Here is a 12,510-nt window from a genome sequence, read left to right as displayed (position 1 = left end):
GAATATGGAATTTCTCTTTTTACTATAGGCTTATGGCTGCTTTGTATCTAACCATCAAATAACACACAATGATACAATGGGCAGAATGGATCATTTGAAACGTAACTTCTACTACCATACACCTACTCAACTAGACCCTATACTTAATTGTCCAATACTACTGCAGTACTGCACTAAGTCGCTAACATAATCATATTATTTTATAGCCATGTTACCAATTCATTTTTTTGTGTATTTCTTTATGATTCAAGGGGTTTTTAAGTTCCGGTCAACACCCACTTCTGTTTTCATGTTCGCTCTGGTTTGGCTCCATGTCTGTTTAGTGATAGTATCTATTTCCGTATTCATTTCTGTGGCTTTTTTATTCGTTTCCGCTTCTCCAAAAAAATGAAAACAAGTATAATAACACTCAGTTTTGCCTATTTCCGATCCATTTTGAACCCCAGAACTGAGTGTGCGTACCATCATCCGAAAGAAATAAAAAGGATGGCCGAAGGCAAAGCTCCGGTACGTAGGATGCAAATGAAACCGCAGCGTTGATTCCTAGGTTGGCCTCCGCATGTGATGTGACCCTAAAAGACTCTGGTATGTCAGGGAATGTCGCCCATGTTGTTTGTTTCCCAAGAGCTGAAACTAGGTGTTATAAACAAAAGAAGGGAACCGGGAGGGGCAACATGTAAAACAGCAACGACAAGTGTGTTGGGGGTACTACGGGAAAATCACGGTCCACCAACAGTACCCACCTTCGTCTTCCTCAAAGCCAGGTTGGCGTTGGTCACTAGGGAGCTTATTTTTCTTTGAGACAGAGATAATAGGCTGGGGAGCTGTGAGGCCGGTCAACTCGCTCGAACCGAGAAGTGGAGGCCTTGAGCCAAGGAGACCACACTGAACTTGGTGTGGTTGATGGGTGACCCAGGCGGAGAACCGCAGCTGATTGCCCCCAGCGGTACCCTGCCCGAGGGGGAAAAAGCCATGATTGATGGGTAACCCCTCTTCCTGATCCATTTGCAAACACTGGTTATAGTTGCTCTATCTGAATAGTTCTCTTCGCTATGTTTCACTTGCCCGTCGTATGCATCACGCGTACACGCCGGAAATGAATGGCGCACCCAGCCATGTATGTAGTCTTGCCCACCGATGGACCCTTCAATTTACTTTCTTTGTTTCTTCCGTGGTTGTTGGATGTTTGGGTATTATAAGATGGCTGTAGGGCTTTTGGATTGGGTTGCAGTTTGTGCAGCTCCTCTACTCATCGGGAAGCCGCCGCCCTCAAGTCATGCATCTTTTTCCAAAATCAACTTGTTCGGGCTCAGCATCTTGAGTTCGCTAGATGAAGTTATGGATGGATGATTTGCCTATTCACACAAATTACGGGCCCATCACATGTATACGGATACGGAGTATATGGAGAAAGGCTCACATTTGCTGCAACTTTCTTGCACCACTTTGCTCGACATATTAGCTCAAACATCATCTAGGTCTACTTTATTCTTTTTCGTGAATACGCAATGATGTGTATAATTTCTACTTTATTCTTGTGCAGGACTTGTGCATTCTATTTATGCAAAGCATAGGGTTTGAAGTTTTATATAGTCGTGTCATCGTTATGTGACGATGGCGTAAACATCACTACCAAAAAATATTGCCAGGGCACGAGTATGGCATACCAGCTTTTCAGCGTATATACTTATATATGACTCGAAGGGCAATGGGAGTCCGTTAAATTCGGCCCATTTTTTTAGTAGAAAATTCTGCCCATTTGACAAGATTCTTACGCTCATGTCAGTTAGTATTGGACATAGATATGATAATTAAAACACGAGTGTGTTTTTTTAGGTCAAGCTACATGGTACCCAGTATCATGACCGTTCATATTGAAGTCAGGTGCATCAGGATATGTGCCGTGTTTAAAAAAGTGCAGCTTTGTTAGATTGATCAATGTTCTTTCTCTGACATGCATGTGACTTGTGAGCGACCATGCAAGAAAGAGACAGAGCTGCACTGTTCACACATGGAGAGATTCCATCCCTCTGACACGCCATGTCCTATCCTCTTCTCTTGACCGTGACTCCATCCCAAGAGAGTTGCACTGTTCACACATGGAGTGTCTCTAACAATTTCGTTTTTCTCTTTTCTGCTACCTCATTGAACACATTGGGTCACAGCAAAGAAAATACATGCTCTCTCCCTCCTACCTTTTCTTCCATCTCTCCTCACGTGCTCTCTCTCCTACCCTCTCTCTGACATCACATCATTTCTCAGCCGCTGCACGACACAGCTAGGTCCATGTGGGCCACGATGCATGTCCCACCTAGCTGCTAGCACCAGCCACTCTGTCAACACTGAGTCAAACCTCCAGCCAACACTGCAAATGTTCTGCGTCGCTCAGAAACTGGGCACACATCTTGGTGCATTTTTATGGTTGCGCTTGTGGGTACCGTGAAGCTCGGCCTTCACTAGAACTTTGCGTTAAAACACAGTGGTAGATATATATATATATATATTGTCAAACAAATATACATGTCCTCTATCAATTTTGCTAAGTCTCAGTTGATCTAGACTTCGTTATGTCTCAGTCGATGCTATATTTCTTTGATTTTGATCTGACATGGAGATTCGTACAAAAAGTTTCTTTTCAATTTTTCTTTTCTTCTTCTTATATACTATAGCACTTGACTTAGACTTGGTTAAGTCTCAGTCGTCTGAGACCTAGACACACCCTTTCTCTATTAATATCTTCTAAATATATATGACACAGACATGGAGAAAAGTCCCCGCATCGCTCCCGTTGCCAGCACACTTTGCCGAGCAAAGCTTGTAGGTGGCTGGCGGTGCGATCTAGTCTCCACATGGCGCAAGCTTTCTCATGTAGTTCTTATAGTGATGGGTTTGCGACGCTTCTACATAGCGCGGTGCTTGCGATGGTCTCTAGTGGCTCTTTAACGTTTACGATAGTGGTAGCGACCAATGGCGGAGCTTCAGCAAGAATTAGGAGGGGACTAAATGAAACTTATGGAGAGTTGAGGGAGCTAATTTCGGATATCATGTCAAAATCTGAGCAATATAGTGGTCACTATTAGCAGAGGCGGAGCCAGGAATATTTGATTAGGGGGGGGGGGCAAATGAGGCTAACACAGGCTGGGGAGGGACAAACACTGAAAAAATGAGCTTTTTACAGCAAATGATCACTAAACATGTACTATAGATAAGCAAATTAGTATTAAATCACTGATGTTAGGGGAGGGGGGGGGGGGGCAGGGCCCCTGCTGGTCCCCCCTATCTCCGCCACTGACTATTAGGTGTTAATATGCACAAGAAAAAATAGTGGTGGTGATGTGTGTGGAGGTGCTTGGTCGGCCGTGGCGAGTGTCCTTCGTTGCGGCCGCGGGATGGGTTGCAGGCGGGGTAGCCTCTTTCGGCGGTGTGGTGGTTCCAGGCGCTAAGGGATTTGACATAGTCTCAACATGGCGATGGGGCACACATGTTTCATTTAGCGCATATTTGGTCTACGTCGCCCAATCCTATATGCTTTGGCACCAGGGTACCCCTACTATTACTAGGCGTGAGTCTTGTGTGTGGAGCCAAGCAAGACGCGCTTGTGTGGTATTGTATAGTTACCAGGTGTTTATGGTGCTTCTCGGCATGGTGTGTGGCGGTTGGTGGCATCATTTTGCGTCTCTCCACCCATCTAGCGTCCTTCTAGGGCGTGCAACCATAGCGGTTGGTAGTTCCTTGGCATGAAGATGGTAACCGTAGAGGCAACTCGCTCCCCGCATGGAGGGCAGCTGTCAATAGACGGGGAGACCTCCCTTGTGAGCTTCTTAGGGCGTTGTTTCATCGGGTTAGTGGGTGCCCGATTCTCCCTTACGGCGAGTTCCAGGCTACCAGCCATATGTGTTACCCACTGCTATGGTACAGATGTGCCTAATGTTGTCTCCTGGTATAGTCTCGGGTAGTGTTTCTCTTTGGTTGGGCCACTTGACGGTGCAGCTTCGGCTATGTTCTGTCCTTTGGCTTCCCTCGTGGCTCTTCACACATCAGTGAGTGTGCATGCTTTCTGAAATTGTTTGGGTGCAGAATCGGCTCTGTGAAGCCCATTTCATTTGTTGGCGTCATCTGTCGTGTTGTAGCCTCGGTTCCATGTGTCTTTTTAACTTTGTTGGCGGTGCGGTTTGTTCTTGAAGTGTGGTCTCGGAGGTGCAGATCTTTTGAACCTACCTCGGCTGCTTCTTGCCATTCTTCTACTCCGTCAGGGCACTCCGGTGTTGCGGTATGCCGATAGTGTCAAGGCGCAATTGCCGGTCTTGATGGATCATATTTGTGTGTGGTGGTGCTTCTTCTCATGTAATTGGCCTCCCATGGGTTTTTGTCTCGGTCTTGGTGGTAGTTTGCATGTGGTTGGTTAGGGTAGTGCCTACAGTGCAGTTTGGGCCATGCCTGTTCTTTTAGTTGGTGTTGCTGGTTGTTTTGCCAAAGCGGCGGTGCCAGGGTGGCCCTCATAGGGGGCTTGCATGGGGTATACTCCGTTTTCTGGTTATCTATTTCTCTCGTAACCACTGTGAAATGTGGTTCATTTGAACCTATCTTTTAAGAGGCTGCCAATCCTAATAGGCAAATTTGAATGTGAATATTCTAGTGAAGATTCACTCTCCCATAGCGACCATTAAAAAATCATCTAAATATTTGGACTGGATACTTAAATGTCATATGGTTAGATTTATCTTGAAAAGTACTTCTATGGTAAGAAAATGTATTCAATTCTACAAGCATACTATAATATACAATAACTGTCAACGTTAATAATATTTAGGACCTTGAAGAACCTTGTTAGTATCTAAAATGAACAACTTCTATGCACTGGAGGAAGCATTTCAATAAAATAATTATTTGCTAGTGGGCGACAAACCTAGTTAACATTTTGGGATACGGTCCATTCTGTAGATATCATCGTTATGGATGCAGCTACCCTGATCTTACTGTCCGTGAAGTTGGATCAACCATGAGAACTTCAAATGAATGCAATGCAATTCCCAGGTATTGATCCAGGTCGTGCGCTTAATTTCATCATTTTTTAAAGATCCTTACACAAATGTATGTTTTATCATTTTTCTTCTTCCAAAAAGGGCATCTCCCCCGCAGCAGCATAGTTTGAAACATTGGTGTCATTTGGGCTTTCGGAATTTCAGTTTCGCCGCTTTTATTGGCATTATCGCTACCATCTTTTCATGGATGTGCCCATTAATTCCTGCATACGTGTATGGACCTTTTGCTCTTCAACACACTTTAGTCTTTTCAGTTTAGACATGGATGTCAGATGCTATGTATCAGACACTAGTTATCCTCTTCTTTTCGAGATCATGATAAACTTATTGTTTTGCATTATCCCCATATGTTGGATGTGTTCATTCTACCTATGCAATGGATTCGGTTTGATGTCAAAGCTGCCTCTTCCTAATGTAGGAGGCCAGTAAAAACTTCTATTATTGGAAACTAATTAAGCATACTAATTCCAGCACTACATACACACATGTCGACTTCTAAAAAATATTGCAAAGGCACGTGTATGGCATGTGATGAGACAAGCCTTGCATGATACACGTCTGCCCTTAACAATTGCAAAACGAAAAAAACCAATCCTTAAGAAAAATTGTCGGATGCAAAACTCAGGATCCACATGCATTCCTATATGATTCCTCCGGTGTACTTATTTTACTCAGACGACAATTCAAGAGTGTGAAATTCTGGTATATTAACAAGTTTCTTGTACTCTATGGTTGATAAGAGTGTTCCACATGGATATAGTCAACCACATATTGTGTGGTGATTACTGTCTGCTAAATATTTGGATTGATTGCTTAATGTTTTGCATGTGTAGGTTTCTTTCCAAAAATGCTTTGCAATTGTGGTAATTTCGTTTAGTCCAAGCAACATATTACATTTTAAATTGGACTACATAAACCATTCTAATATCCAAAATAAATAACTTTTGGGGACTGGAGGAAGTATTTCCATAACCAGATGCATGCTAATATGATCAACTATGCACATGTCACAAGTCCTTCCTCATTCACGAGACAAATCTAAATGATCTTTTGGCATATGGTGCCCCATGTGGATATCATTGTTGTGCATGCTTCTTGGACTCCAATGATCATATTCTGCTTAAAGATCAATTTGCCATGACAACTTTCTAGGGATGAGCTCCTATCAAATATGGACAAACCCCACTATAGTTCATTAAAGAGCAATTTTTTTGCACATGTGTGCATCCACATTATAAAAATTGTTGTAAATGTTAGATTTTGTAGCTTGGTCGACTACCATCTGTGAAATCTAGTCATGAAAACATCTCTGCCATGCAACATGCATTATTGCATTTTAAGGGGATTTTCGATCCCATCGCATTTAACTCTTTATGTTATGATTTTTGCTTATCCTTTATTTGAAATTTTCTCTCATATTTTAAATCCTAAGAAATTAACTGACATTCCATATAATATTTAGAAACCAAATCTCCAATTCCACTAGAACGTGCAGCGTATCGCCTAGTCTAAGGTATTTATCCATTCCCCTTCTAAATGTACTCAAATAACTGCCCAATTTAAAAATATAATGGTGGTGCTTTTCTTAGGTAAAATCATCCGGGTGGTCTTTAACATAGGTTGTTTTCTCTTCTTTTATTTGGCGTACATATTAGCATTTCTATACTAGTGAAACTATTAGAAAGCCACATGGGTATCCCCAAGTAGTAACTAGTTTTTATTGACGTAGTTTTCATCATAACTTTTGTTGCTGCTAGCTATAGGTTTTTGAAATATGTTATTGATGTCTTTTTAAAAATATCAGATAAAATAATTTTACTGTAAAAGTAATAAGTGGTATCATTTGTCATCTTGTTGTTCACAAAATCCTTTTATATTTGCGGCGGAATGAAAAAATAAACCACACATACTTTATTAGAAGATATATACTATATACTATATACACACTATTTCTTCTACTATAATTGATATAAAAACATTCATATTTATTAACTTAATATATAAAATAAACATGGCACATCTTATAAAATATATGTTTCTTGTACACCACATGTTTTTGCATCCCGTCAACCCATGGCAATGGAACTTTATTGTCATGCTAAATAAAACGGGGAACTAAAATGTTATTGTATTTATGTCCTAATAGGTTTTATAATAAACATTTCATGTTCTGATTATTAAATGTATATACATTTTAATCAAAGTGGGCATGCGAAACTTTGAAGCCACATTGTTGAAACTATCTTAGAAGCAATGCAGCTGAAATTTTGTACAAAGACATCCCTTTTTACCTGATCATGCTAATTACTTCAAATAAAGTCATTTCTTATTATCTTTTGCTCGGCATGGTGTGTGGCGGTTGGTAGCATCATTTTGCGTCTCTCCACCCATCTAGCGTCCTTCTAGGGCGTGCAACCATAGCGGTTGGTAGTTCCTTGGCATGAACATGGTAACCGTAGAGGCAACTCGCTCCCCACATGGAGGGCAGCCGTCAATAGACGGGGAGGCCTCCCTTGTCAGCTTCTTAGGGCGTTGTTTCATCGGGTTAGTGGGTGGCCGATTCTCCCTTACGGCGAGTTCAAGGCTTCCAGCCATATGTGTTAACGTTGCTATGGTACAGATGTGCCTAATGTTGTCTCCTGGTATAGTCTCGGCTAGTGTTTCTCTTTGGTTGGGCCACTAGATGGTGCAGCCTCGGCTATGTTCTGTCCTTTGGCTTCCCTCGTGGCTCTTCACACATCAGTGAGTGAGTGTGCGTGCTTTGTGAAATTGTTTGGGTGCAGAATCAGCTCTGTGAAGCCCATTTCATTTGTTGGCGGCATCTGTCATGTTGTAGCCTCAGTTCCATGTGTCTTTTTAACTTTGTTGGCGGTGCGGTTTGTTCTTGAAGTGTGGTCTCGGAGGTGCAGCTCTTTCACTCTACCTCGGCTGCTTCTTGCCATTCTTCTACTCTGTCAGGGCACTCCAGTGTTGCGGTATGTCGATAGTGTCAAGGCGCAATTGCTGGTCTCGATGGATCATATTCGTGTGTGGTGGTAGTTCTTCTCATGTAATGGGCCTCCCCTGGGTTTTTGTCTCGGCCTTGGTGGTAGTTTGCATGTGGTTTGTCAGGGTAGTGCCTACAGTGCAGTTTGGGCCAAGCTTTTTTCCTTTAGTTGGTGTTGCTGGTTATTTTGCCGTAGCGGCGGTGCCAGGGTGGCCCTCATAGGGGGCTTGCATGAGGTATACTCCGTTTTTGGTTATCTGTTTCTCTCATAATCACTGTGAAATGTGGTTCATTTGAACCTATCTTTTAAGAGGCTGCAAATCCTTATAGCAAATGTGAATGTCAATATTCTAGTGAAGATTCACTCTCCCATAGCGACCATTAAAAAAATCATCTAAATATTTGGACTGGATACTTAAATGTCATATGGTTAGATTTATCTTGGAAAGTACTTCTATGGTAAGAAAATGTATTCAATTCTACAAGCATACTATAATATACAATAACTGTCAACGTTAATAATATTTAGGACCTTGAAGAACCTTGTTAATATCTAAAAATGAACAACTGCTATGCACTGGAGGAAGCATTTCAATAAAATAATTATTTGCTAGCATAATAAGGCCAATGGCCTTTCTCTTCGACCGGGCGACAAACCTAGTTAACATTTTGGGATACGGTCCATTCTGTAGATATCATCATTATGGATGCAGCTACCCTCTTCTTACTGGCTGGGAAGCTGAATTAACCATGAGAACTTCAAATGAAAGCAATGCAATTCCCAGGTATTGATCCAGATCGTGCGCTTAATTTCATCATTTTTTGAAGATCCTTACACAAATGTATGTTTTATCATTTGTCTTCTTCCAAAAAGGGCATCTCCCCCGCAGCAACATAGTTTGAAACATTGGTGTCATTTGGGCTTTCGGAATTTCAGTTTCGCAGCTTTTATTGGCATTATCGCTACCATCTTTTCATGGATGTGCCCATTAATTCCTCCATACGGGTATGGACATTTTGCTCTTCAACACACTTTAGTCTTTTCAGTTTAGACATGGATGTTAGGTGCTATGTATCAGACACTAGTTATCCTCTTCTTTTCGAGATCATGATAAACTTATTGTTTTGCATTATCCCCATATGTTCGATGCGTTCATTCTACCTATGCAATGGATCGGTTTGATGTCATAGCTGCCTCTTCCTAATATAGGAGGCCAGGAAAAACTTCTATTATTGGAAACTAATTAAGCATACTAATTCCAGCATTACATACACACATGTCGACTTCTAAAAAATATTGCAAAGGCACGTGTATGGCATGTGATGAGACAAGCCTTGCATGATACACGTCTGCCCTTAACAATTGCAAAACGAAAAAAACCAGTCCTTATGAAAAATTGTCGGATGCAAAACTCAGGATCCACATGCATTCCTATATGGTTCCTCCGGTGTACTTATTTTACTCAGACGACAATTCAAGAGTGTGAAATTCTGGTATATTAACAAGAGTCTTGTACTCTATGGTTGATAAGAGTGTTCCACATGGATATAGTCAACCATATATTGTGTGGTGATTAATGCTTGCTAAATATTTGGATTGATTGCTTAATGTTTTGCATGTGTAGATTTCACTCCAAAAATGCTTTGCAATTATGGTAATTTCATTCAGTCCAAGCAACATATTACATTTTAAATTGGACTACATAAACCATTCTAATATCCAAAACAAATAACTTCTGTGGACTGGAGGAAGTATTTCCATAACCAGATGCATGCTGATATGATGACCTATGCACATGTCACAAGGCCCTCCTCTTTCACGAGACAAATCTAAATGATCTTTTGGCATATGGTGCCCCATGTGGATATCATTATTGTGCATGCTTCTTGGACTCCAATGATCATATTGTGCTCAAAGATCAATTTGCCATGACAACTTTCTAGGGATGAGCTCCTATCAAATATGGACAAACCCCACTATAGTTCATTAAAGAGCAATTTTTTGCACATGTGTGCGTCCACATTATAAAAATTGTTGTAGCTGTTAGATTTTGTAGCTTGGTCGACTACCATCTGTGAAATCTAGTCATGAGAGCATCTCTACCATGCAACATGCATTAGTGCATTTTAAGGGGATTTTTGATCCCATCGCATTTAACTATTTATGTTATGATTTTTTTCTTATCATTTATGTGGAATTTTCTCTCATATTTTAAATCCTAAGAAATTAACCGACATTCCATATAATATTTAGAAATCAAATCTCCAACTCCACTGGAACGTGCGGCGTATCACCTAGTCTAAGGTATTTATCCATTCCCCTTCTAAATGTAGTAACAAAGATCAAATAACTGCCCAATTTAAAAATATAATGGTGGTGCTTTCCTTAAAAATCATCCGGGTGGTCTTTAACATAGGTTGTTTTCTCTTCTTTTATTTGGCGTACATAATTAGCATTTCTATACTAGTGAAACTATTAGAAAGCCACATGGGTATCCCCAAGTAGTAACTAGTTTTTGCATCCCGTCAACCCATGGCAATGGAACTTTGTTGTCATCCTAAATAAAACGAGGAACTAAAATGTTATTGTATTTATGTCCTAATATGTTTTATATTAAACATTTCATGTTCTGATTATTAAATGTATATACATTTTAATCAAAGTGGGCATGCGAAACTTTGAAGCCACATTGTTGAAACTATATTAGAAGCAATGCAGCTGAAATTTTGTACAAAGACATCCCTTTTTACTTGATCATGCTAATTACTTCAAATAAAGTCATTTCTTACTATGCGATATGTGCTCATTGGGTTAGAGAAATCAGAAACCAACACTTGTTTTAGCGAGAAACATCATAAATTTTTCAACGTCAAATTTGGAGGCAGTAGCAAACTTGGCAGGCATTGATGTGGAGGTTGTGGGCGAATGTATGGTTACCCCAGATGACGACTCACTAGACACCAAAAAATGGCATTGTAGTTGAGGGACCATCAGCAAGATATGTTTTTATGTCAATATGAGGACAACTGTTGCGATGTATATATGTATATATCTTTGTGTCTAGGCGAAAAATTGGTATATGCCATATAGTAGATTGAAGATTAGATGGGATACTAAGAAGAACCGATGTGGTCGAAGAGAAATTTATCAAAATAAAATAAAATAAAATAAGTGCTGGTAAATTGAAAAAGAAATATCAATATCAAATATTATTAATTTCAATTGATTAACATATATGAATTCTGGTTCCCAAGGATCAACTTAAATAATGGGGTTTCATAACCTCCAAGTGAAAGCATATTTCAGACTGTGTGCTTTTGTGTGTCTTAAATCCTTCCAGGAGTCCTGATTTTTAATTATTTCCATGTTGATCGACGTGAGCAAACCATCTTAAGTAAGAAAAGAATGTTTGTTTTCTGTCCCGTATTACGTTTTTGCATTATTGACGACAGTTTGGTCTTAAGTTCCCTTCTTCCAGTCTGAACTAGCATGCCAGACGCTAACTGGGTGCTATGCCGATTGGACAGCAAAACACCTACAGGCAAGCAGAGATACTATGCCGACTCGGCATCAACTATTCACGCCACTGGTAATCGGAGTCTCATCTCCAACCTGACAACCGAGAAGGCGGGGGCCCTGATTATGACGGCCAATGTGCACTCTCCTCTTCGATCACACGGATGTGGACATGTAAGCTCTGACGACATCGTGTTGCCGGAAGTTCACTACGTCCCAGGTTTGGGCATCAACGTTGTGTCCGTTTCCAAACTTGCAGAGCTGGACTACATGTTGATGTTCGTGCACAAAGGATGCTCCATCTTTGACACCAGAAGCAATGATCTAGTTGGCAAAGGCCGAGCCGTCTCAGGCCTTTTCGAGCTCGATTATCTCAGGGTCCCTCTTGACCGGGCACAGGCCTGAGTTTGTGTGTCTCGCCCACGTCTCAGGACAAGTCCTACCTGCAGAGGTTCCGAAGACACTGCTGCAGGCCTATGCTATTATTGAATAAAGAAAGACCAGTCGAACTTTCGTGCATGAATATTTACGACCAAGAAGACAATTACCAAGAAGACAATTAATAAAATGGCTGCATGCATCATCCAGATGCAGAGGCAGGGGTTTTCTCCCATTTCAAAAAAAAAGTTCCGAGAATATTGTGGTACGGTTTCCATTTCTCTTTCTCTGCCAGGTTCTGTTACCTTGACCTATTATACTAGATGATACCCCGCGCGTTGCTGCGGGAATCAATTGCAATATGTGTTGATCAAATTTAGGTGTCCTAATACTTAGCATTCCATATATGAAGAACTACCATCAGTGTAAAATTTATTAGCTATCTATAAAATTTGACTATAAAGGGGACACATGTTCAGTTAGAAACTTTGAATTGATATAAATAATCACCACAATTAAATTGAAATTACATACAAATAAATAACTATCTTTAAGTTGCAACTACATATGACAAAAAATGTGGAATG

At 40.7% G+C, this 12,510-nt stretch overlaps 1 protein-coding gene across 7 annotated transcripts; it reads left to right on the top strand.

Moving 5' to 3' along the window:
* The first annotated feature begins 767 nt into the window (after window positions 1-767).
* Window positions 768-12,298, top strand: LOC123083357 (uncharacterized). Of its 7 annotated transcripts, XM_044505444.1 has the most exons (7): window positions 787-983; window positions 4,942-5,034; window positions 8,721-8,813; window positions 8,903-9,034; window positions 10,283-10,333; window positions 11,557-11,719; window positions 11,805-12,298. In XM_044505444.1, the coding sequence occupies exons 1-7, from the start codon at window positions 904-906 to the stop codon at window positions 11,820-11,822; spliced, it is 630 nt and encodes a 209-aa protein (XP_044361379.1). In that variant the 5' UTR covers window positions 787-903; the 3' UTR covers window positions 11,823-12,298. The 7 variants fall into 7 exon arrangements, with proteins under 7 accessions (XP_044361368.1, XP_044361379.1, XP_044361381.1 ...); XM_044505446.1 differs by lacking the exon at window positions 10,283-10,333; XM_044505423.1 differs by having other exon boundaries at window positions 11,557-12,298.
* The last annotated feature ends 212 nt before the right edge of the window (window positions 12,299-12,510 follow it).

The sequence above is a fragment of the Triticum aestivum genome, chromosome 1B, assembly GCF_018294505.1.
Source record: "Triticum aestivum cultivar Chinese Spring chromosome 1B, IWGSC CS RefSeq v2.1, whole genome shotgun sequence".
NCBI lineage: Eukaryota > Viridiplantae > Streptophyta > Magnoliopsida > Poales > Poaceae > Triticum > Triticum aestivum.
The sequence above is the reverse complement of the archived record's forward strand: the minus strand, read 5'-3'. Positions and strand labels throughout refer to the sequence as shown.